Here is a 26,574-nt window from a genome sequence, read left to right as displayed (position 1 = left end):
ATGCGTTTGGTATTACAGAGCAGTACAGTGTATGGCGGATGTGTATGGTATTACAGTGGGTGGGGAACGGGATGGGCCGGCAGACCCGTCTTATTTACCACTTTCTATGCCTGTTTCAGTGGCTCAGAAGCGGTCTTACACTTAGGGCTGGCGCTGGATGCCCCAAAATTATGGAGAGCCCTGCGCCTCATAACTTCGACGAATTTACCGCCAGTTTAGGGCTTTATTAATGCTAATAATAGAACCCAGGATTAGGGATTATTCTGGATTACAGTGGTACTATACCTACTGTACATGAAAAATGGAAGCTCTTTGCGCACATATTTGATCATACATGTGTCGGGCCCATCTACCGTCGTCAAGGTGGCTTCTGCAGATAAGCACTAACAGAACTGCCTATCCTGGGCCTAACCTAAGCCTGTTAGGGTGAGCTGCCTGCATGCTAGCTTTATGGATGTGCACCTGTGACTTTGGATGTGCTAGTCTAAATTTTCTTGTAGGGCTTTATGAAGAAAGGTGTCAAACGGCGGTCTTAATAAATTGGCGCCTAAGTGCTCACGTAGCACCGCTGCCTCTTTAAGCACCTGATAGGCGGGGTGTCGGAGGTGCCCCCACCAGTCAGATATTGATTATGAGGACAAACCATCAATATCAAAGTCCCAGAGAATACATTTACAATGTAGATACTTTTCAGCAGTTCTCTCCTATGACCGGGACCACATCACTGAAAATCAGACTTACCGTATTTGACAATTTATAAGACGTCCTTTTAGTAAGAAAAAATCTTGCTAAAAGTGTCTTATAAACAGTAGTCAGGGATATCCACCTTGGCCAGACCCCTGACTGCTTCATTAGTGATCAGGCAGAGCGCACATACAGATCTGCCTGACCAGTGAGAGAGGCTGCAGGCGCTCTCAGCACGCACCATGTTGTACTCAGCAGCAGAGTGGAGAAGGAAGGACTCTCTCCCCCCCCTTCCTGTGACGCGACTGCTGCTGCCACCAATGAGATCATTGTACTGAGGATGAGGGGAGGGGCTGTGGCCACTGCGCCACCAATCAATGTAATTAACACAATTATTCAAGTGTAGGCAGCGGATGCCGGGGACGGTATCACATACCCGGCCCTCTATGACAGGGCATGCGATCCGGTGGCACCTGAGGGGTAGTTGCTGCGGTTCGGTGAATCGCATGCCCTGTTATTGAGGCCAGGTGCCGAGTATGTGATACTGCCGCCGGCACCCGCTGCCTACACTTAAATTAATGTGTTAATTACATTCATTGGAGGCGCAGTGCGCCCCCCTGTATTATAAATGATAACCATTGGTGGTGCAGTGCGCTGTCCCCCCCCCAACCCCCCCAGTATTAGAATAATTGGTGGCGCACAGGCGCCCCCCCTATTGTTATATTCAGGGGTGTGTGACCACAGGATCCCTTACCCTCCTTTTCATTGGTGGCAATTATGATCGGAGCCCCAGCAGTGTAATCGCGGGGCTCCGATCGGTTACCATGGCAGCCAGGACACTACTGAAGCCCTCCATGGTAAGCTCCCTGCTGCCGTGTGCACAAAGCCCAGGGCAGCAGGGAGAGTGTAAGATCCTATTCACTGTAATAGATCTCTATCAGGGGAAATAGGACAAGGGTTCTAGCCCTAAGGGGAATAATAGTTATTAAATAAAGTAAAGAAAAATAAAAAAAAATAACGAAAATATTGAAATCACCCCCATAGAAAATGTATAAACAATAAAAAAAATAAACATTTGATATTGCCATGCCTGAAAAAGTGCAAACTATTAAAATACGAGTATGAAAAAATATCTCCTATGCATTGAACACCGTAAAAAAATCGAAACCGCACGATTGGCTGTTTTTAGTCACCTTGTCTCCCCAAAAAATAGGATAGGACTGTTCTATTATGGGCCGGATGTTCCATAAAATGCGGAATGCACGCGGCTTTTTTGGTGTTTTATTTTTTTTTGCATGGTATCGAATGGTACAGAGTATTGCAATACTTTTTTATAGTATCGAAATCAAATCAAAATTTGGGTATCGTGACAACCCTAGTCAGCAGTTTATCTCATAGACATAACAATGGTGCGGAGCATAAAATAGAATAAACTCCATGCATAACGTGTGCCCCACATGTCTCAGTCCTGTACACATCTCTTATACTCACTGCAATTCCTCTATCCTGCAGGCCGGACTGGACAGAGCCTCCATCAAGTCACTGAAGTGAGGACCAGACAGACGGTTATTATACAGTACAAGTTTCTTCAGGGATTTGTTATTCCTTATTACAAATGCCAACTGGATGCAGGAAGTGTCTGGTAGACCATTATTACCCAAACTGTAAGAATAAGAAGATGAGATGTGGGTGAGGCGTCCACAGAGCGTTAGTATAAAATCTGTAGATTGTGACTGTGGAGAGAAAATGTCCCCGACTGTTAGTAAAATCCATAAATGTCAATAGGCTTGTCAGTAAAAGCAAAAAAAAGAAGAGACCACTGTGGTACTCAGCAGAAGTGGCCAAAATCATTAAAGACAAAAAGATAGCATTTAGTAATTATAAAAAAAAACAAAAAAGGAGGATGACAGGCAAATTTATAAGATTAGGCAGAGAGAGGCCAAACAAGTTATAAGAGCTTCTAAAGCACAGGCAGAAGAGAAATTAGCTCAGTCAGGGAAAAAAGGCGAGAAGGCATTCTTCAGATACATAAATGAAAAAAGGAAACTAAAACAAGGAATTACCAAATTAAAAACAAAAGAAGGAAGGTATATGGAAGAAGATAAAGAACTAGCGGACTGCCTCAATGAATACTTCTGTTCAGTTTTTACAAAGGAAAATGAAGGAAAAGGACCTCAGTTAGGAAAGAAGACTAATGAATCTTTTGATGCATGTGTCTTTACAGAGGAAGAGGTTCTAAGTCAGCTGTCTAAAATTAAAACAAATAAGTCACAGGGGCCTGATGGGATACACCCAAAGCTATTAAAAGAGCTCAGCGGTGAACTAGCAAAACCATTAACAGATTTATTTAACCAATCACTGGCAACAGGAGTCGTCTTAGAAGATTGGAAATTGGTAAATGTTGTGCCCATTCACAAGAAAGGTAGTAGGGAGGAATCAGGCAACTATTGGCCAGTAAGCCTGACATCAATAGTGGGGAAATTAATCGAAACCATACTTAAGGAGAGGATTGTGGAACATCTAAAATCCCATGGATTGAAAGATGAAAAACAGCATGGGTTTACTTCAGGGAGATAATGTCAAACTAATCTTATAGATTTTTTTGATTGGGTGACTAAAATAATAGATGGCGGAGGTGCAGTAGACATCGCATATCTAGACTTTACTAAGGCTTTTGATACTGTCCCACATAGAAGGCTTATCAATAAATTGCAGTCTTTGTGCATGGACTTCCATATTGTTGAATGGATTGGGCAGTGGCTGAGGGACAGACAACAGAGGGTTGTAGTCAATGGAGTATATTCAGACCATGGTCTTGTTACCAGTGGGGTACCTCAGAGATCTGTTCTGGGACCCATATTGTTTAATATCTTTATCAGCGAAATTGCAGAAGGCCTCGATGGTAAGGTGTGTCTTTTTTCTGATGACAAAGATTTGTAACAGGGTTGATGTTCCTGGGGGGATACACCAAATGGAAAAGGATTTAGGAAAACTAGAGGAATGGTCAAAAATATGGCAACTAAAATTTAATGTTGATAAGTGCAAGATAATGCACCTGGGGCGTAAAAACCCAAGAGCAGAATATACAATCAGCGATACAGTCCTAACCTCAGTATCTGAGGAAAGGGATTTAGGGGTCATTATTTCAGAAGATTTAAAGGTAGGCAGACAATGTCATAGAGCTGCAGGAAATGCTAGCAGAATGCTTGGGTGTATAGGGAGAGGCATTACCAGTAGACAGAGGGAAACGCTCATGCCGCTCTACAGAGCACTAGTGAGACCTCATTTGGAGTATTGTGCACAGTACTGGAGACCATATCTCCAGAAGGACACTGATACTTTGGAGAGAGTTCAGAGAAGAGCTACTAAACTGGTCCATGGATTGCAGGATAAAACTTACCAGGAAAGATTAAAGGACCTTAACATGTATAGCTTGGAAGAAAGACGAGACAGAGGGGAGATGAGAGAAACTGCTAAATACATAAAGGGAATCAACAAGGTAAAAGAGGAGAGAATATTTAAAAGAAGAAAAACTGCTACAAGAGGACATAGTGTTAAATTAGAGGGACAAAGGTTTAAAAGTAACATCAGGAAGTATTACTTTACTGAGAGAGTAGTGGATGCATGGAATAGCCTTCCTGCAGAAGTGGTAGCTGCAAATACAGTGAAGGAGATTAAGCATGCATGGGATAGGCATAAGGCTATCCTTCATATAAGATAGGGCCAAGGGCTATTCATAGTACTCAGTATATTGGGCAGACTAGATGGGCCAAATGATTCTTATCTGCCGACACATTCTAGGTTTCTATGTTTCTTTCACTAGAAGCCGCCTCTTGTGTGTGGTGGATGTCAGGAATGGCGGCAGCTATATGATATGTCCATGTTCTAGAAATCCAGAACCCCTGAGAAATGTCCTCACTTTATGGCATGTCATAAATCAGTGATGATGGCAGCACATGAATGTACAATAGTCATAAAGCTGGAGGAACTTGTGTCAGCGTCACAATGCTGTGAATGGTATCCCACTGGGCCCTTCTCTGGGAGATACTCTATATCTCGACATACACTTGTTTTTCTCAGAGGTTATACCATTCCTTAAGTATTCATTCCACCAGCTTATATCTAGTGTACTGGCAGTATTCTGTCTCTTGGAGGATCATATCCAACCACTAGCAGCGGTGGTAGTGTATACACGATTATCCGGTGTCCGTATTATCAACATAGGGTATCCACAGTGTCCCTCCTACATCACATACGCAGTGGACATTGTGACTACATTGCTGTGCACCCAAATCTAGTAATACGGGACCGATCTTGTGCCAGACATTACTAATTGTAGGTTTTCACCTTTACACGTTTTTCTACGTTAAGCACTAATAAAACTTTATTATTTTTGCTCTATTTTAACGTCCCTTCAACAGTAAAGCATCCTGAGACCATTTATGTGTGGGGTTGCTTCTCATCCAAGGGAGTGGGCTCACTCACAATTTTGCCCAAAAACACAGCCATGAATAAAGAATGGCACCAAAACACCCTCCAACAGCAACTTCTTCCAACAATCCAACAACAGTTTGGTGAAGAACAATGCATTTTCCAGCACGATGGAGCACCGTGCCATAAGGCAAAAGTGATAACTAAGTGGCTCGGGGACCAAAACGTTGACATTTTGGGTCCATGGCCTGGAAACTGCCCAGATCTTAATCCCATTGAGAACTTGTGGTCAATCCTCAAGAGGCGGGTGGACAAACAAAAACCCACTAATTAAGACAAACTCCAAGAAGTGATTATGAAAGAATGGGTTGCTATCAGTCAGGAATTGGCCCAGAAGTTGATTGAGAGCATGCGCAGTCGAATTGCAGAGGTCCTGAAAAAGAAGGGCCAACACTGCAAATACTGACTCTTTGCATAAATGTCATGTAATTGTCGATAAAAGCCTTTGAAACGTGTGAAGTGCGTGTAACTATATTTCACTACATCACAGAAACAACTGAAACAAAGATCTAAAAGCAGTTTAGCAGCAAACTTTGTGAAAACTAATATTTGTGCCATGACTGTACAGGCTACACAACTACTGCAGCGAAAGCACCCCACAGTTGGTTGAAGCCAAGTATGCGGCCTAAGTGGTGCCTCGCAAAAGTGGCTGTGCACTAAGCGATCTTGTAGACTGCATCCCCTGCGGTAGGTGACTTGAGGCTTTTCTGAGATCCCCTTTTTGATGTCCGGATCCAACTGCAAAATACCTCAATATTTATTTAGAACCGATCTCACCCCTTTTGCTGCTGTATCACAGGTACCTATTAGGCAGATTTTGTTAGTCTCAATTTTGTCGGTTTTGGGGAGCAGTAATTCCGTCCTGTTGCTTTTGCGGGCTCTCCTATAAGCTGTCTTGAGTATGGGGTCAGGATATCCTTTTTCGAGAAACCGGTTTCGCAAGTCATCGGCTTGTTCCTTAAAATCCCCAATTTTGAAACAATTTCTTCTCATGCTGAGGTATTGTCCCACCGGAATCCCTCGTTTAAGGGACAAAGGATGATAGCTCCTCCAGTTTAAAAGTGAATTAGTAGCCGTTGGTTTGCAAAACGTCTTGGTCCTAATCTCCCCTTCCCCCGCGCCCCTGGTGATCTCAATATCAAGAAATGGGAGAGCATCCGTCTTAAAGTCAAAGGTGAATCTCATGCCAATCTCATTAATGTTTAGTTCCCGCAAAAACTCAGCAAAGTCATGTTTGCTGCCCTTCCAAATCAGGAAGATATCATCAATAAACTTATTCCAAGTCACTACATTGGTGGTGTGTACACTTGGTATGTCTCCAAAAACAATGGTCCTCTCCCACCAGCCCAGGAACAAGTTAGCGTACGAAGGGGCACACGAGCTCCACATCGCTGTGCCCCCAAGCTGGTGGTAGAAGGTACCATTAAAGACAAAGTAGTTTGATGTTAGGGTGAAGTCAGGCAGCTGCAGTACCAGTTTGTTGTGGGCTTGATATTGGCAACCCCTCATAGTAAGAAATGCTTCAACAGTCCTCAGTCCCAAATGGTGTGGCATAGAGGAGTACAGCTCCTCTACATCTATAGATGCAAGTGCCATCCCCTCCTCCACTGAGACCCCTTTAAGTCGGCCTAAAAGGTCACTGGTGTCTCTAATATAGGAGGGCAGAGTTTTAACGAATGGTGCTAGGATTTGGTCAACATAGATTCCTACATTTTGGCTAAGACTATTTATGCCTGACACGATCGGACGTCCATTTAGGCGGCTCACTCCTTTGTGTATTTTTGGCAAACTACACTGCTCAAAAAAATAAAGGGAACACAAAAATAACACATCCTAGATCTGAATTAAATATTCTTCTGAAATACTTTGTTCTTTACATAGTTAAATGTGCTGACAACAGAATCACACAAAAATAAAAAAATGGAAATCAAATTTTTTAACCCTTGGAGGTCTGGATTTGGAGTCACACTCAAAATGAAAGTGGAAAAACACACTACAGGCTGATCCAACTTTGATGTAATGTCCTTAAAACAAGTCAAAATGAGGCTCAGTAGTGTGTGTGGCCTCCACGTGCCTGTATGACCTTCCTACAACACCTGTGCATGCTCCTGATGAGGTGGCGGACGGTCTCCTGAGGGATCTCCTCCCAGACCTGGACTAAAGCATCTGCCAACTCCTGGACAGTCTGTGGTGCAACGTGACGTTGGAGGATAGAGCGAGACATGATGTCCCAGATGTGCTCAATTGGATTCAGGTCTGGGGAACGGGCGGGCCATTCCATAGCATCAATGCCTTCGTCTTGCAGGAACTGCTGACACACTCCAGCCACATGAGGTCTAGCATTGTCTTGCATTAGGAGGAACCCAGGGCCAACCGCACCAGCATATGGTCTCACAAGGGGTCTGAAGATCTCATCTCGGTACCCAATGGCAGTCAGGCTACCTCTGGCGAGCACATGGAGGGCTGTGCGGCCCTCCAAAGAAATGCCACCCCACACCATTACTGACCCAATGCCAAACCGGTTATGCTGGAGGATGTTGCAGGCAGCAGAACGTTCTCCACGGCGTCTCCAGACTGTGTCACGTCTGTCACATGTGCTTAGTGTGAACCTGCTTTCATCTGTGAAGAGCACAGGGCGCCAGTGGCGAATTTGCCAATCTTGGTGTTCTCTGGCAAATGCCAAACGTCCTGCACGGTGTTGGGCTGTAAGCACAACCCCCACCTGTGGACGTCGGGCCCTCATATCCCCCTCATGGAGTCTGTTTCTGACCGTTTGAGCAGACACATGCACATTTGTGGCCTGCTGGAGGTCATTTTGCAGGGCTCCTCCTGTTCCTCCTTGCACAAAGGCGGAGGTAGCGGTCCTGCTGCTGGGTTGTTGCCCTCCTACGGTCTCCTGATGTACTGGCCTGTCTCCTGGTAGCGCCTCCATGCTCTGGACACTACGCTGACAGACACAGCAAACCTTCTTGCCACAGCTCGCATTAATGTGCCATCCTGGATAAGCTGCACTACCTGAGCCACTTGTGTGGGTTGTAGACTCCGTCTCATGCTACCACTAGAGTGAAAGCACCGCCAGCATTCAAAAGTGACCAAAACATCAGCCAGGAAGCATAGGAACTGAGAAGTGGTCTGTGGTCACCACCTGCAGAACCACTCCTTTATTGGGGGTGTCTTGCTAATTGCCTATAATTTCCACCTGTTGTCTATCCCATTTGCACAACAGCATGTGAAATTGATTGTCACTCAGTGTTGCTTCCTAAGTGGACAGTTTGATTTCACAGAAGTGTGATTGACTTGGAGTTACATTGTGTTGTTTAAGTGTTCCCTTTATTTTTTTGAGCAGTGTATAAAAGGTTGCCACTGTGGGTTGTTTTTTATACTTCCTCTGATATTAGACCGTCCGATTTAGCCCAGTTAGCAAAATGTAAAAAAAAAAATTCTGATAGCGGGTCGTGGGGATTCAATAGCAATCAAAGATGGAGGGGGAGAAAGGATTCAATGAAATGTTTTAGTTAAAGGTAATATAAGGTTTCTGTGGACGGTGGCTCATATCTGCTTTGTAAGGAGGTGACTGTAGCCACGCCGTCTAAGTAACTGATAAATCCTAGTGAGTCCTTTGACGGTCCGAAGTCTCCTGTCCTGGGGGAAATAATGTTTTTTATAAGTGATAGAAGAGGCAGGAGAGAGTAACTGAGCTGAGTTTTTTGATCGCGTCTTAAATTTTGAGAGAATGCTTAACCCATTTTTGTCCACCTTACGTATATATGTGTAGGCAGTTAAGACTTTACTTATGGGGCCCACTGACGTGAGCAGCGGGCGCCATAACTGCGGGGTCCCTGCTAATGCATTGGAGTCTATGAGAAAAGCAATCTAATGATGGCTTGCTATAGTTTCCTAAGTGAACTATAAAAATAAGTGTTAAAAAAAATTATAAAATAATTTAAATGTATAAGAAAAAATAAAAATAAAAATTCAAATCACCCCCCCCCCCCCTTTGCCCAAAGTTAAAATAAAAGTACATCATGGGTATCGCCCTGTGTGAAAACACCTTAGCATTAAAATATAAAAATATTTATTTCATATGGCAAGCATCAAAACAGAAAAAAGTCATGGTTCTGTCACGGTGGGGAGTGGGGGAAACTCCCCACTGTACAATGAGGTGGGATGCAGGAATACAACTAGGCCAGGAAGCTGGGAAAAGGAAGCTGATCACCTACTATTGCATCCCTAATCCTCGCCCTTACTCCTCACCGTATGAGCGGACCTGGATGGTAGGACGGCTCATTCCCAGGAAACCTAAGACCCTGAGTTGCCCTGATAATCCCTCACATAGGAGCAGGGGAGAGACGACATGTTCTTCCAAGACACAGATGAACAGGAGTCTCAACCGGCCTCGTTGCAGGGAAAAGTTGAAACCATATACAGTAACTGGATCGACAGAACACAGAACAACACACTTACCTGCCGCTGCCACCACAACTGGAAACCGTGCATAAGTATTGGAGCCCACACACTAAACAGGACCCTGTACCAACAACACACAGGTATCCAGCAGTTACTGCCTGGACCCCCATGCAGCAAGATGCACGGCGGCCCCAGGCAGCGCTGCATACAGGCTTGTGGTTCCCCCACTGGGGAACCCTGATTTCCCCTGTCTATTGTGTCTTTTGGAAGGGGGTATGTCTAGCAACCATGCCGGACAACAACACCAAGCAAACCAGACATGGAACAACAAACTAGACATCACAATACACCCATAAAATAAACCCACACCAAACATGTAAGGAAGGGTACAGAACAGAGGGAACAATGGGTAGACATCATGGTGACATCTATGTCTAGCTAGGAGGCCCTCCCACTGGACAGATGGTATATCCAGGAAAGGAGCGACACTTCTGCTCACACAAAGGCTGAATGGCAAATGACCTCAGGCTCACAACACCACATATAAAGATCTAAGAGGCCACACCCAAGACACACCTAAATCCACAGCAGCCAGATAATTAACCCCTCTGGAACCAGACAGGGAAGTACCCAGGGGAAAGGAGGAGCAACCTACATGCTGCAACAAGTTGCTGCTGGCAACTGCATGCACAGCAACCGTGTCACAGCGCACACAACAGCGGCCGTGACAGATTCGCTGTTTTTTTGTCGCTTCTGCTCCTACAAAATTTTTTTTTATAAAAAGTGATCAAAAAAGTCATAAATACCCCAACATGGTATTAATGAAAAGCACAGACCACCCTGTAAAAATAAAAAAAAGTTTCCCACTACATTGTATGCAATTGTAAATGGTTCCGTTAGAAAGTACAACTTGTTCCGCAAAAAACACGCCCTCATACGGCTATGTAAATGGAAAAATAAAAAAAGTTATGGCTTTGGGAAGACAGGGAATGAAAAACGAAAATTTCCCAGTCATTGAGGGATTAAGGATGAGATTAGTAATAGTGGGTAGAGAGGCAGTTGGAGTCCATTGAACAGAGTCAATGGACAGGGGAGCAGTCTCCAAAGCTTCAAGAGAAAAGTCAACAAGGGGCATCTCTGATGGAGTGAAGGAGGCTAACTGAGCTATCTGAGCTGCTTGGTGGTATTTCTGATAATTCAGTACCTGAGACCTCCTCTGAGTTTATGTCTATATAAAGTGGAATAGAATTATCCCGATCCGAGATATGTGGTAGATGGTCCGCCTTTCTAGAATCCGCAAACATACACATTTTATTGTGGATGGATCCAAGTTCCAGACCTTTAATATCAATATTGCTACGAATACAAAACGCCTTGAGATCTAGAGCCAATATAAACAATAAAGGGGACAAGGGGCATCCCAGTCGTGTCCCCCTCCGGATTGAGAATAGTCCAGAAATCCTTTATAGTGGACAAATGCTTGAGGGTTAGCATAAAGTACTTAAAGCCATGTAAGAAATTCGGGTGGGAACCTCCAGTGTCTGAGTACAGAGGACAAGTAGAGCCATGATAAGGTACCAAAACCATAACATTGCATTAAAACATTCTGCTAGGTAAGGACTAAGAATGGAGAACTTTTTATAATATAACCCAGAAAAGCCATTGGGGCCTGGGCATTTCTGAATCTTAAGGGAAGCAATTGCCATTCTAGCGCTATTGGGGTAATTTCAGAATGTATTAGTGATACTGGAGAGTCTGGTGTGGGAGATAGACTAGTCTTCTGTAAATAGAGAGCGATCTGTTCAGAAGAGGAGGTGTGTGGTTGTGAATAGAGGTGGTGTCACGGGACGCCGACGGGACACTCGCTCTCCTCAGCTCGGCTGGCGTCCTCCCGTTCCCCCGGCAACCAGCATAGTCTGAGCACCGAGCTGGGCACTCGGTGCTCATCTGTATTCAGTAGGGCGGGTCATGTGACGCTAGCCACGTCACATGACCCCTGCTATCCCCAGTATAACAGGTTGCCTGTTATTAAGGTTCCTGCTCTGAAATTACTTTACCTGGCGTACGTACCTTCTGCTATTTCCTGACGATTCTCTGCCTGCTCCCTGTGTACTTCGCTGCTCTCCTGGTATTCTGACCCCGGCATCCTCCTGACGATCCTTTGCTGGCTCCTTGGTACTTCTCGACTCTCCTGGTATTTATGACCCGGGCTTCTCCTGACTATTCTCTGCTTGCTCCATTTGTACTTTGTTGCTCTCCTGGTATTGACTCGGTCCGTTCACGTTCTGTTGTTTGTCTGGTCTGTCCTCCCAGCACTTATTCCAAGCTAGGGATTGCCGTCCATTTGTCCCCTGTCATTAGGACTTGCGAGGCTAGTAGGCAGGGCCAGGGGTGAGGGTGGAGCGCAGTGGTCACTTCCCTCCCCCCTGTCTGTGTGTGTGTGTACGCGACCGTTACAGGTGGGATAGGAAGGATTTTTCAAGATTAATGGTTATTGTGCCTTGAATAGTGCTGAGTTTATAAAAGGGCCCGGAAGATGGGGTTGATTGAAGTGTCCGAGCTAGTGGGGTGAACGGCTTATTGTTTAGGGTATAATAGTTTTGACGGGACCATCATTCAACAGTATAGGAGAGCCAAAGATTGAGCTCTGTCTGTGGGCGAGAGAGAGCTTGGTGGGTGTCTTCAGAGGGGTTTGCCTTTGCCAGGACTTCACATTGGGAGACTTTTTGTTCACGTTCTCAATGCTTGAGTGTCCATTTGCATAGAACTGTTTTATGGGAGAAAGGGAGACTGAAGGGGCATTGATAGTAAAGTGTTCTACTAAGTGTGTTTTGATAGAGGACAACGCTTCATGGACTATTAAAGGCTCATTCACACGTCCGAATGGGTCTGCATTCGTCCGTTCCGCAAAAAGATAAAGCAAGTTCTATCTTTTTGCGGAACGGAAGTACAGAACAGAACCCCACGGAAGCCCTCCGTTAAGCTTCCGTAGTGTTCCGTTCCGTGATTCCGTTCCGCATCTCCGTATTTGCAGACCCATTGATGTGAACGGGTCTGCATCAGTGATGTGGAATGCACACGGAACGGTGCCCGTGTATTGCGGATCCGCAAATGCGGTCCGCAATCCGGCAACGGGCAGCACACGTTCATGTGCATGAGCCCTAATAGAGGTTCATTAAGAGACCAGGAAGGATTGGGGGGTTTATACAGGAGAGATAAAGAGGAAACAGACATGGGGCTATGGTGCAGAGTATAAAATAGAATAAAATCCATGTATAACTTGTGCCCCACATGTCTCCGTCCTGTACACATCTCTTATACTCACTCTAATTCCTCTATCCTGCAGGCCGGACTGGACAGAGCCTCCATCAAGTCACTGAAGTGAGGACCAGACAGACGATTACCAGACAGGTCAAGTTTCTTCAGGGACCGGTTATTCCTTATTACAGATGCCAACTGGATGCAGGAAGTGTCTGGTAGATGATTATAACCCAATCTGTAAGAATAAGAAGATGAGATGTGGGTGAGGCGTCCACAAAGCGTTAGTATAAAACCTGTAGATTGTGACTGTGGAGAGAAAATGTCCCCGGCTGTTAGTAAAATCCATAAATGTCATCACTAGAAGCCGCCTCTTGTGTGTGGTGGATGTCAGGAATGGCGGCAGCTATATGATATGTCCATGTCCTAGAAATCCAGAACCCCTGAGGAATGTCCTCACTTTACGTCATGTTTACATGTGGCTAGGGTTGCCAACCGGCCGGTAACTCACTAGCCAAGCCTGTAAATAAGTGCTCCTGCCGATGCCAGTATTTTTTTTCTACCGCCAATAATAATTGCCGGTATTTTCCTATATGGACTGTTACTAATGAATGCTTCCATTGTGGAGCGCTTATTAGTACAGCCTTTAACTCCCGCCCCTCCCCCACTTGTGTTAAAAAAAACCTTGCCTCCTCCATTTAAAGGCGCCGTTGTGAACACTCGCTGCACTGGAAGCTCAGGTCAGGACCTGTGTAACATCATAATGGAGGAACGCAGGTCTGGTCCTGAGCTTCCAGTGCAGCGAGTGTTCACAGCGGCGCCATCAAATGGAGGAGGCGAGTTCTTTTTTTTTTTTTTGCGCAAGCAGATAGTGGGCATTAGATCTCTCTCCGTACAGTATTAGAATGTATTGGCTCTGATAAGACAAAGTTATTACTTTGCGACGTTGCTTGACACTTGTGTAATAACTTTGGGAATTTTTTAAAAATTCGATTCGCCGGTTCGCCAAATTTTTCGGGAAAAATTGGATTCTATCCGAATATATTCGCGGCGAATTATGTTAAAAAACTGCTATTTCCTGGCTGCAGAGAGCCTTTATAGTGGTGTAGAACACTGTGCCTTGCAGTAACACGCATAGGGAGTCTGCTGTGGTAGTGAAATAATACTGTGAGTCATTAAGACATGCAGATGACAGGAGTCGCTCTTAGAATCACTGCACACTTCACTTATTGGGCAGTCACGGGGCCAAAACTGACCAAATAGCTCAAGTATCAACTCTTACAGGTAGAAGTTAGAGTCAAGAAGAAGCGCACTCCTTTTACACCGCCGTCAGCTGATTCCACATAGATGTCTACAGAACCTGTTCTATTAAACGCTTATACAAGTATAGCCCTCCGACAGAGTGGAGAGGGAGTCAGCAGTAAGTTTGTGTTGAAGTCACTGATTAATTTGCCCTTCCTCTGATCCGTCAGAACAATAACCCAAGAAAAACGGATCCCGTCTGTGGAGCATACGACGGATCCCGTCTGTGGAGCATACGCCTTCACTCGGTCAGCATTTGCTCAATAATCCATCAGTATTGCTAAAGGCAATAAAAACCGGAGTGGATCTAAAACAGAGATGACACGTGAATGGAATATTAGCATGTCTTCTGTGTTTTCTACCTACTCTTGCTTTTGGCTACCAAATCATAAGCCAATTCTGATGGGACCATACAGGCCTTAATGTTGCTACACAGACAGGATCCATTGTGTGTCTCATTTTTTCTTCCTTTTGACAGATCAGAAGAAGGGTCAAATAAATGATGATGTCAGCCAGGCCAAAAGGCAAAATAGTGGACCAGTCATGAAGTGGGGAGGGTGGGAACAGCATGAGAAGTCCACAGAGTGGACCTAGGACATACAGTCAGGTCCATAAATATTGGGACATGGACACAATTCTAACATTTTTGAAACGAAAAGGACAAGATGTGCTTTAACTGCAGACTGTCAGTTTTAATTTGAGGGTATTTACATCCAAATCAGGTGAACGGTGCAGGAATTACAACAGTTTGCATATGTGCCTCCAACTTGTTAAGGGATCAAAAGTAATGGGACAATTGGCTTATCAGCTGTTCCATGGGCAGGTGTGTGTTATTCCCTCATTATCCCAATTACAATGAGCAGATAAAAAGGTCCAGAGGTCATTTCCAGTCTGCTATTTGCATTTGGAATCTGTTGCTGTCAACTCTCAAGATGAGATCCAAAGAGCTGTCACTATCAGTGAAGCAAGCCATCATTAGGCTGAAAAATAAAACAAACCCATCAGTGAGATAGCAAAAACATTAGGCGCGGCCAAAACAACTGTTTGGAACATTCATCAAGAGAAGGAACGCACCAAAAGACCCGGAAGAACTGTGGTGGATGACCGAAGAATTATTTCCCTGTTGAAGAAAACACCCTTCACAACAGTTGGCCAGATCAAGAACACTCTCCAGGAGGTAGGTGTATGTGTGTCAAAGTCAACAATCAGGAGAAGACTTTACCAGAGTGAATACAGAGGGTTCACCACAAGATGTAAACCATTGGGGAGCCTCAAAAACAGGAAGGCCAGATTAGAGTTTGCCAAACGACAGCTAAAAAATCCTTCACAGTTCTGGAACAACATCCTATGGACAGATGAGACCAAGATCAACTTGTACCAGAGTGATGGGAAGAGAAGAGTATGGAGAAGGAAAGGAACTGCTCATGATCCTAAGCATACCACCTCATCAGTGAAGCATGGTGGTGGTAGTGTCATGGCGTGGGCATGTATGGCTGCCAATGGAACTGGTTCTCTTGTATTTATTGATGATGTGACTGCTGACAAAAGCAGCAGGATGAATTCTGAAGTGTCGGGCAATATCATCTGCTCATATTCAGCCAAATAGACAGTTGCAGTAGAGGCCTGGCAGAGCAACACCAGGGATGAAACCCAGCGTCTGGTGATGTCTATGCGTTCCAGACTTCAGGCTGAAATCGACTGCAAAGGATTTGCAACCAAGTATTAAAAAGTTAAAATTTGATTTATGATTATTATTATGTCCCATTACTTTTGGTCCCTTAACAAGTGGGAGGCACATATGCAAACTGTTGTAATTCCTACACCGTTCACCTGATTTGGATGTAAATACCCTCAAATTAAAGCTGACAGTCTTCAGTTAAAGCACATCTTGTTTGTTTCATTTAAAATCCATTGTGGTGGTGAACAGAGCCAAAAATTTTAGAATTGTGTTGATGTCCCAATATTTATGGACCCGACTGTAATAGTGAGGTAGAAGCAGCATGTGGAAACCACAGAGTGGCAAGGTGACATAGTGTGGAGATGGCAGTAGCAGCAGGATACCACAGAGTGGCAAGGTGACAGTGTGGAGATGGCAGTAGCATGTGGAGACCACAGACGGGCAAGGTGACATAGTGTGGAGATGGCAGTAGCATGTGGAGACCACAGAGTGGCAAGGTGACATAGTGTGGAGATAGCAGTAGCAGCAGCATCAGGAGGATACCACAGAGTGGCAAGGTGACATAGTGTGGATGTGGCAACAGCAGGAGGATACCACAGAGTGGCAAGGTGACAGTGTGGAGATGGCAGCAGCAGCTAGATACCACAGAGTGGCAAGGTGACATAGTGTGGAGATGGCAGTAGCAGCAGCATCAGGAGGATACCACAGAGTGGCAAGGTGACATAGTGTGGATGTGGCAACAGCAGGAGTGTCACGAACCGGCAGGACAGGTACTGAATCCTCTGGACCAGAGAGGCGATGGCGCGGGTAGTACTAGAGGACCGGTTCTAAGCAGTTACTGGTCTTCACCAGAGCCCGCCGCAAGGTGGGGTGGATTTGCCGCGGCGGTAACTACCAGGTCGTGTCCCCTAGTAACAACTCAACCTCTCTGGCAGCTGATAAGGCGTGGTACACAGGGAGAAGGTAAGAGCGTAGTCGAACGTAGCAGCGGTCAGGGCAGGCGTCAAAGGTTCAAAGGCGAGTGGACGGTAGCAACGGGTACGGCAGCAGGTAAGGCAAACTAACATCGTAGGGAACGCTTTCTCTGAGGCACAAGGCACAAAGATCCGGCAGAAAGCTGTGGGAGGAGAAGGTATAAATGGGCAGTGCACAGGTGCAGCCTAATTAAGTCAGCACTGCCTCTAACAACCTTAACCCTTAATAACCCCTTTGGACCAGGCACCAATCACTGGTGCACTGGTCCTTTGAATCTAAGAGTCCCGGCGCGCGCGCGCCCTAGAGAGCGAGGACGCACACGCCGAGACGCTGGAGTGCTGCCTGGGGGCATACGCTGTGAGCGCTCCGAGGCCAGCAGGGGACCCGGAGCGCTCAGCGTAACAGTACCCCCCCCTTTGGTCTCCCTCCCTTTTTGGTACCGAAGAACTTGCGGATGAGACTGCGGTCCAGGATGTTCTCCTCCGGCTCCCATGACCTCTCCTCAGGACCGCAGCCCTCCCAGTCGACCAAAAAAAATCTTTTCCCCCGGGAGATCTTGGTCGCCAAGATCTCCTTGACAGAGAATATATCGGAGGTACCAGCGACAGGGGTGGGAGAAACAAGCTTGGGAGAAAAACGGTTAAAGACAGCAGGTTTAAGAAGGGAGACATGGAAGGAGTTAGGGATTCAGAGGGAGGGAGGAAGATGGAGCTGATAAGAAACTTGATTGATACGACTCTTGATTTTATAAGGTCCCAAGAAACGAGGGCCCAACTTGTAACTTGGGACCCTAAATTGGATGTACCTAGAGGAGAGCCACACCTTGTCACCCGGACAAAATTCCAGTGGAGATCTGCGTCTCTTGTCAGCTTGAACCTTCATACAGGCGGAAGCCCTGAGGAGAGCAGCGTGGGTTTCTCGCCAGATGGAGGAAAAATCCTGTACAAGACTGTCAACGGCAGGTACAGAAGAAGGAGTGGGAGACTGCGGCAGAGGTGGAAGAGGATGACGGCCAAAAACTACAAGGAAGGGAGATTTGTTAGAGGCAGAGGATTGTTTGTAGTTGTAGGAGAACTCCGCCCAGGGAAGTAGATCAGCCCAGTCGTCATGGCGTGAGGATACAAAGTGACGCAGATAGTCCCCCAAAATCTGGTTCACCCGTTCTACTTGGCCGTTAGACTGAGGATGGTACGAAGAAGAAAAGTCCAATTTGATCCCGAGCTGAGCACATAGAGCCCTCCAGAATTTGGAGACGAATTGTACCCCACGATCCGAGACAATATGTTTGGGAAGGCCACGGAGACGGAAGATGTGTTGGAAAAATTGTTTGGCCAACATGGGTGCAGAGGGTAGACTGGGCAGGGATACAAAGTGAGCCATCTTGGAGAAGCGATCCACCACGACCCAAATAACGGACTTGCCATGGGAGGAGGGAAGATCTGTAATAAAGTCCATGGCGATGTGAGACCAGGGAACTTCAGGAACAGGTAGAGGCAAGAGGAGACCCGCTGGTTTCTGGCGAGGCGATTTATCCCGGGCGCAAATCGTACAGGCCTGGACGAAGTCCGAGACATCTTTCTCCAGAGAAGACCACCAGTACCTTTGGGAGATTAGTTGGAGAGACTTTAGCACCCCTGGATGACCGGCAAAAGGGGAGGCGTGGCCCCACTTGAGAATTCGCAGCCGCTGACGTGGAGGTACGTAGGATTTGCCAGGAGGAAGAAGGCGCAGGTCCACGGGAGCGACTGTAATAAGGTGTTCTGGAGGGATAATATATTGAGGTGTTAACTCGTCGCTCACCACATCAGAGGAGCGAGACAGAGCATCTGCCCTAATGTTCTTACAAGCCGGACGGAAGTGGATCTCAAAGTGAAAGCGGGCGAAGAACAGAGACCAATGAGCCTGACGGGGATTTAATCTCTGAGCAGACTGGAGATAAGCCAGGTTCTTGTGGTCCGTGAAGATGTACACAGGATGTGTGGCGCCCTCGAGTAAATGTCTCCATTCCTCCAGTGCCAATTTAATAGCCAGCAGTTCCCTGTCCCCAATGGAGTAATTTCTCTCTGCGGAAGAGAATGTTTTAGAAAAGAAGCCACAAGTTGAAGTCTTGCCCCGGGAAGACATCTGGGTGAGGACAGCTCCGGCTCCCACCGAGGAGGCATCCACTTCAAGAGAGAAGGGCTTGGTGGAATCAGGGACTGGAAGGCTTCCTCGGCTTGGGAAGGCCAGGATTTGGGGTTAGCTCCTTTTCTAGTGAGGGCCACGATAGGAGCTACCAGAGTGGAATAGTGAGGGATGAATTGCCTGTAGTAATTCGCAAAGCCCAGAAATCTTTGTATGGCTCGGTGACCAGAGGGACGTGGCCAATCCAGAACCGCTGAGAGTTTGGCTGGGTCCATTTGAAGTCCTTGGGCTGAGATAATGTATCCCAGGAAAGGCAGGGAGGTCCGTTCAAAAAGACATTTTTCAAGTTTAGCGTACAGGCGATTTCTCCTAAGACGAGTAAGAACTTGTTGCACATGGACCCGGTGTTGATCCAAATTGGAGGAAAAGATGAGGATATCATCCAGGAATACGACCACGCAGGTGTAAAGTAAGTCCCTGAAAATATCATTGACAAATTCCTAGAAGACAGCAGGTGCGTTGCAGAGGCCGAAGGGCATCACCAAATACTCGAAATGGCCGCCCCTTGTGTTAAAGGCGGTCTTCCATTCGTCTCCCTCACGGATACGGATCAGATTATAGGCCCCACGAAGGTCCAATTTAGTGAAGATCTTAGCCCCTCGGAGACGATCAAATAGCTCAGAGATTAGAGGCAGAGGGTAACGGTTCTTGATGGTAATTTTATTAAGACCTCTGTAGTCAATGCAGGGGCGGATGGAGCCATCTTTTTTAGTCACGAAGAAAAAACCGGCCCCAGCAGGAGAAGAAGATTTTCTTATGAATCCTCTCTGTAGGTTCTCACGTATATAGTCGGACATGGCAAGAGTCTCAGGAGGTGAGAGAGGATAAATTCTGCCCCGAGGTGGAGTAGAACCGAGTATCAGGTCGATCGGGCAATCATAGGATCGGTGAGGAGGAAGAACCTCAGCTTGTTTCTTGCAGAAGACATCCGTGAAGGAATGGTATGGCTTGGGCAGCCCAGAAGGCGGAGAAACTTGCGGGTTCTGTTTGACCAGAGCAGGCTTGAGACAGCGGTCCGAACAGGAGGAGCCCCAACGCAGGATCTCACTGGTGGACCAATTCAGGACAGGGCTATGACGTTGAAGCCACGGCAGACCCAGGAGGAGTTCGGAGGAACAGAAGGGAAGGACAAAGAACTCTAATGTCTCGGTATGAAATATTCCGATGTCCATCTGCAGAGGCTGGGTACGGAACTGCACGGTGGCAGAGAGTCTCTTACCGTTAACAGTAGAGATGAAAAACGGCTTGGGTAGATGGATTACTGGAATACGGTACTTGTCAACCAAGGAGGCGTGAATGAAGTTGCCAGCTGAACCGGAATCCAAGAAGGTGGCTGCGGAGAAAGAGGACTTGGAAGAGATGATCAACTGCACGGGTATGATGAGACGTGGAGAGGAAGAATCCACACCTAGCAACGCCTCTCCCACGCTTACTAGGTGCGAGCGTTTCCCGAACGCGGTGGACGGAAAGGACAATCTTTAAGGAAGTGCTCGGTACTGGCACAGTACAGACACAGGTTCTCGTTTCTGCGGGGGCTTCGTTCTTGCGGAGTCAAGCGTGACCGATCCACCTGCATGGCTTCCACGGCGGAAAACCCAGTAGCGGGTTGAGGTGGATGCGGAAAAACAGGAGCCAGACGAGGTAAGCGTCTAGGACGAGCTTTTTCCTTTTCAAGGAGGAGTTCCTCTTGTCTTTCGGCGAAACGTTTGTCTATCCTAGTGGCCAGCAAGATGAGGTCACTAAGAGTGGAAGGAAGATCACGTGCAGCCAGAACGTCCTTTACTTCACTGTTAAGTCCTTTCTTGAAGGTGGCGCAAAGGGCTTCATTGTTCCAGTTCAGCTCAGAGGCCAGGGTGCGGAACTGAATGGCATAGTCACCCACGGAAGAACCTCCTTGGGTCAAATTTAGTAAGGCAGTCTCTGCGGAGGTAACCCGGGCAGGCTCCTCAAAAACATTCTGGAACTCTAGGCAGAAGCTCTGGACGGAAGCGGTGGCAGGATTTGCGCGGTCCCATAGTGGTGTAGCCCAGGCCAGGGCCTTCCCGGACAGTAAACTGAGTATAAAGGCTACCTTGGCTCGCTCAGAAGGAAACTGGTCGGACAGAAGCTCGAGGTGGAGAGAGCACTGCGACAAGAACCCACGGCACTGCTTAGGATCTCCGTCATATTTGTCTGGTAAGGACAAACTGATTCTGGAACCGGTGGTAACTGCAGGCGGAGGTGATGCAGCAGGAGCAGACGGAGGAGCTGGCTGTTGCAGAGAAGGCAGGAGCTGCTGCAACATAGCGGTCAACTGGGCCAGCTGTTGACCCTGCTGGGCCACAATGGTCCTCCAGGCTTGGCAGGGGAACATCAGCGGGATTCATGGCCGGATCTTACTGTCACGAACCGGCAGGACAGGTAGTGAATCCTCTGGACCAGAGAGGCGATGGCGCGGGTAGTACTAGAGGACCGGTTCTAAGCAGTTACTGGTCTTCACCAGAGCCCGCCGCAAGGCGGGGTGGATTTGCCGCGGCGGTAACTACCAGGTCGTGTCCACTAGTAACAACTCGACCTCTCTGGCAGCTGATAAGGCGTGGTACACAGGGAGAAGGTAAGAGCGTAGTCGAAAGTAGCAGCGGTCAGGGCAGGCAGCAAAGGTTCAAAGGCGAGTGGACGGTAGCAACGGGTACGGCAGCAGGTAAGGCAAACTAACATCGTAGGGAAGGCTTTCTCTGAGGCACAAGGCACAAAGATCCGGCAGAAAGCTGTGGGAGGAGAAGGTATAAATGGGCAGTGCACAGGTGCAGCCTAATTAAGTCAGCACTGCCTCTAACAACCTTAACCCTTAATAACCCCTTTGGACCAGGCACCAATCACTGGTGCACTGGTCCTTTGAATCTAAGAGTCCTGGCGCGCGCGCCCTAGAGAGCGAGGACGCACACGCCGAGACGCTGGAGTGCTGCCTGGGGGCATACGCTGTGAGCGCTCCGAGGCCAGCAGGGGACCCGGAGCGCTCAGCGTAACAAGGAGGATACCACAGAGTGGCAAGGTGACATAGTTTGGAGATGGCAGCAGCAGCTTTATCAGGAGACCAGAAAGTGACCCGGTAACAGAGTGGGGCGGTGGGTGGCAATACCAGTACCCGCTGATGAAGGTGGGATTGAAATAAGGAGCACTTGGCATCAGATGTGTGGCATCAGGCGGGTTGCAGCATCAAAGTAGTAGCTGAGGCAGGTAATCAGAAGAAACCGATCTCTTGTATCAAAGTGTTGGTGTTGCACCATGGATGATCTAGTCTGATGCATCAGGAATTGGTGGTTGGAAACCCTGGCTGATCCACGCCTGATTCATCTTGACAAAAGGTCAGTCTCTCCACATTTTGGGTGGACAGGCGAGTTCTCCGTGGGGTAACTATGGCCCCTGCCACACTAAACAACCACTCTTATATCACAGAAAAATATTAAATAGAATTTTTTTTATCTGAAAGGTATTTGAGTGAGTGACACCCTGTAACGGTATGAGTGGAGGCCTAGCCAGTGGCCACAATACAGTCTGTGTGGGCCTGACACACACGGGCTTGCAAATGTGATTATATCACAGAAAAAGATTAAATAGAATTTTTTTTTATCTGCGAGGTATTTTCTGTCACACCCTGTATAAATGGTGTGCACACAGTACTGTCTGTGACTGAGCCTGCAGCCTCTCACACACGGGCAGGCAACTGCAATATATATATTATATATATATATATATATATATATATATATATAGGAAAAGAGAAATGTAGCAGCTCTCACCTGCCCTTCCTTTAGTTGTGAGCACGGATGGCCCGTGTCAGGTGCGGGCAGCAAATGCAGAAAGAAGTTGAGAAAAATCCAGCTCCACTTTAAAGGAATTGCGCTTATTCAGCTTGCGGTTAAAAACTCATCCAAGAAATACAAAATTTAGCAGTCTTGTCTTGTCTACATGTTTCGGGCTATCAGAGACATTTCCAGCCCTTCTTCATGACACAGAAAGACATTAAAAGTGAGACCTTTTAAAGGGGAGGGTGCACCTGTGTTCACTGATTGTCTCCACAGGCCTGTAACCGCCCCCAGGAAAAGGTGCCACACTTCCAGTTAACTCTTCTCATGAAAATTAAATGAAAGAAAAAACAAAAATATATAACCATATGTATGCATAGAGAAAATAAAAGTATAATGACTATGAAAAAAACTATGTCATACAAGGGTATACATATATAGAGGATACATGGGGTATGAGCCGGATATACAGCAATATTCTAGCAAACCATGGTGGAATGTAATGGAAATCAGGTCACCAGAAATGTGTTGTAGCATTCTCAGGAAAGGAAGAAATTCACATGCCAAAATATTATTAGCATGAGAATTATTGCTGCAAAATCAGATCTAGGCGTTTATTGAGCCCCTCAGGTTGGCGTGTATTCAGTATTCAGTGAAAAAATCCAAAAGGATTCCCTGTTTATATATATATATATATATATATATATATAAAAAATATATTTAAAAAAAGCAGACTGATGTACCAGCCCTGAAAAGGGCTTTTTGGGGTGCTGTCGGGACGCTGTCCTTACAGCAGATGGATCTGTGGACACAGAACACTGCCCTAGCTAACGCTTTCCCTATTGAATCAGCAGCAGCAGCACTGTCCCTCCTCTCACTGAGAATGCAGATTCCGAATGAATCTAAAATGGATGCTGTCCAGGAGGTGGGAGGGTCTGCTGCTGATTGGCAGGAATGTGTCTGCTGACTGTGAGGTACAGGGTCAAAGTTTACTCAATAATGATGTATAGGGGGCGGACCGAACATATGTTCGCCCGCCGGGGCAAACGCGAACAAGCTATGTTCGCCGGGAACTATTCGCCGGCGAACTATTCGGGCCATCTCTACCGGCTATGTGATTCTGCTGCCGGCACCTGCCTCCTGTATTAAAAGTTAGATGACCTTTCATGGGTTCGGACTTTAAGTAGCAGGCTACATACAGCGGCGCCCAGGGATCTCCCTGCACTTACTATTATTCCTGGGCGCTATTACAGTCTCCTGCTCCATATGCTAATTACTACTATTGAAACAATGGGGAGGAGACATCAGCTTCTCTCCTGGGCGTTCCTTACAGGCTGTAATCGGGCGGCCAAGGCAGGTTCTAGCGAAGTGCGCACTTCGCATAACGAAGCCGCTGCCAGGAGTGAACGATGAACTGAGGTAGGCGCCTTTAATGGAAGGGAGGGTGGAGATTTCAATTCAGAAGGCGGCGCTGGGCACCGAAAGGAGGTGGCTGCAGCCGGGCACCCTGCATCGTGAGACGTCCCCTTGGACACATTTTGACGTGAGTGACAGGTTATATAAACCTGTTTTATACGATTATAGAGCCACAGGCGCATTTGATAAGGTCACTTTAGGATTCAGTGTATTAGTAGGGACCTCGCCATATGTTTAGTTTATAGGCCTAAATTCTGATGACAGAATCCCTTTAAGCTATGCCAACAGCTTAAAAATCATCTTAACATTCAACGTGCTAAAACATACCAGTATGCCAAGTTTAGATATTATGCCTGTTCTGTCCTCAAATGCAAATCTAGTTATTTCTGTGTGTTTACCAGTTTTAGACATTGCTATTACCTGTGTCTGTATCCCATCTGCATTATATTGTATGGTAACAGCACCATCTTCTGGTGAGTTTAGTGTATTTAGTCTAGCCTGTGTTCCTATGCATTGTGGGAGTTCCCAGGGCATTGTGGGTAGTTCCTGGTTCTTTGTGGTCTTGTTCTTCTTGTTTAGAAGCAGCAACCATTTTATCTCTGTGGAGCCACACACTCTCACTGGTTTTTCTGCCCCATGATCTGTTATACAGCCTTGTAACGGGGTTCCGAAGGTGCACTCGGTCCCCCATTAGCCGCAGACCTGCTGCTTAGCTTCGGGAGTGAGGATCTGTGTTTGACCTCGTTCCCAGGGCGGCTTTACTAGCTGGGTGGCTCCCTGCTCCTAAGTCTGCCTTGAGCGCCGAGCTGATCACTCGGTGCTCGACTGGTTGGTCTTTCGGTCATGTGACGCTGGCCACGTCACATGACCCTCACTCCCCACTATAAATACAGGCAGCCTGCTGGCCACAGGTTGCCTGTTAATTTAGGTTCCACCTGTGATTTGGTCTTTCCTGGCGTACTTGCCTCCTGCTGAATTCCTGACGATCCTCTGCCTGCTCCTTGTGTACTTTGCTGCTCTCCTGGTATTCTGACCCCGGCCTCCTCCTGACGATCCTCTGCTGACTCCTTTGGTACTACACGACTCTCCTGGTATTTATGACCCCGGCTTCTCCTGACAATTCTCTGCTTGCTCCATTTGTACTTTGTAGCTTTCCTGGTATTGACTCGGTCCGTTCACGTTCTGTTGTTTGTCTGTCTGTCTTCCCTGCACTTAGTCCAAGCTAGGGATTGCCGTCCAGTTGTCCCCTGTCATTAGGACTCGAGAGGCAAGTAGGCAGGGCCAGGGGTAAGGGTGGAGCGCAGTGGTCACTTCCCTCCCCCTGTGTGTGTGTGTGTACGCGACCGTTACAAGCCTGTTTTTAAGCATAGTCGCTAAGGGCACAATCTATGTATCAATATACTGCAGTTTATTATATTATACGTTTATATGTTTGTTGCATTTGATAGCATTGTCAATGCATTATTACCTCATGTACTGTATGTATAGAAGATTATTCTGTATCCTATACAATGTACTATTGATGTATATGTTCTTAAATACTACTGTTTTTATTCTGTAGTTTCACCTTTCCTGTCACAATCCACTAGCAATAAAAGAGAAGGTTACAGCTGCACAGCCTTTTTTTTTATGAAGACAGGGGGTTTAGCTACAGGTCAGATTACACACCGTGCTAATGAGTAGGAGGACAGTATAATGCCCATGGGGACAAAGGTAATCGGATGATGTCATACTTAATCATAAAGAGGAGAGAATTGACATATGTAAATTTCATCTCAGTAGGGGGGAAGGGTAGGGTCTCTGCAGCTAAGGATATTGCTACAGCCTTTAAGGACTTTTACTCTGAACTTTATAATTTAGATGAAAGCAATAATGAAGGGGCACAAGAGGCGCATAGAGATGCGGTGCCATTTCTGAAATTGCTCAACCTACCCAGGCTATCTGATGCAGACTGCAATACCTTGTTATGCCCGATTACCTCGGAGAAAATTATAGGCCTCATTAAGTCCCTTCCAATGGGCAAGAGCACTAGGCCAGATGGCCTCCCAGCATGCTACTATAAAAAGTTTATGCCGACTCTGATACCACATCTTACAAGATGGGGCACGGCATTGTTTCAGGGTACACCTCTGCCTAAACAAGCGCTAGAGGCTATTATCACCATTCTGCCTAAGGAGGGTAAGGATCTGAAGCAGTGTGGGAGCTACCATCCCATCTCATTTCTGAATGTAGAAGTTATGGGCTAAGCTACTAGCTGAAAGAATGACCCCGCTCCTTCCCAAGTTGATCCATTCAGAGCAAGTAGGCTTTGTACCAGGTAGGGAGGGAAACCACAATTCCTGCAGAGTAAAACATGCTATCCACTATGCCCGAGACAACAGAATCCCCCTAGTT

At 46.6% G+C, this 26,574-nt stretch overlaps 1 protein-coding gene across 17 annotated transcripts in view; it reads right to left on the bottom strand.

Moving 5' to 3' along the window:
* LOC120981727 (NACHT, LRR and PYD domains-containing protein 12-like) overlaps positions 1-26,574 on the bottom strand; it is a 509,415-nt gene that overhangs the window by 148,677 nt on the left and 334,164 nt on the right. For 13 of the 17 annotated variants that reach the window (XM_040411404.1, XM_040411390.1, XM_040411397.1 and 10 more), the window contains 2 exons: positions 12,908-13,078; positions 2,176-2,346 (listed from right to left, as the gene is read on the bottom strand). The exons of 1 other annotated variant lie outside the window; for it this stretch is intronic. In XM_040411404.1, coding sequence (XP_040267338.1) covers positions 2,176-2,346; positions 12,908-13,078 — 342 coding nt within the window. The remainder of the gene's footprint in view (positions 1-2,175; positions 2,347-12,907; positions 13,079-26,574) is intronic. 3 more of the 17 variants (XM_040411394.1, XM_040411403.1, XM_040411400.1) reach the window with 2 other exon arrangements.

This window comes from Bufo bufo, chromosome 11, assembly GCF_905171765.1.
Source record: "Bufo bufo chromosome 11, aBufBuf1.1, whole genome shotgun sequence".
Taxonomy (NCBI): Eukaryota; Metazoa; Chordata; class Amphibia; order Anura; family Bufonidae; genus Bufo; species Bufo bufo.
Note: the sequence above shows the minus strand (reverse complement) of the source record. Positions and strands in the feature narration are given on the sequence as shown.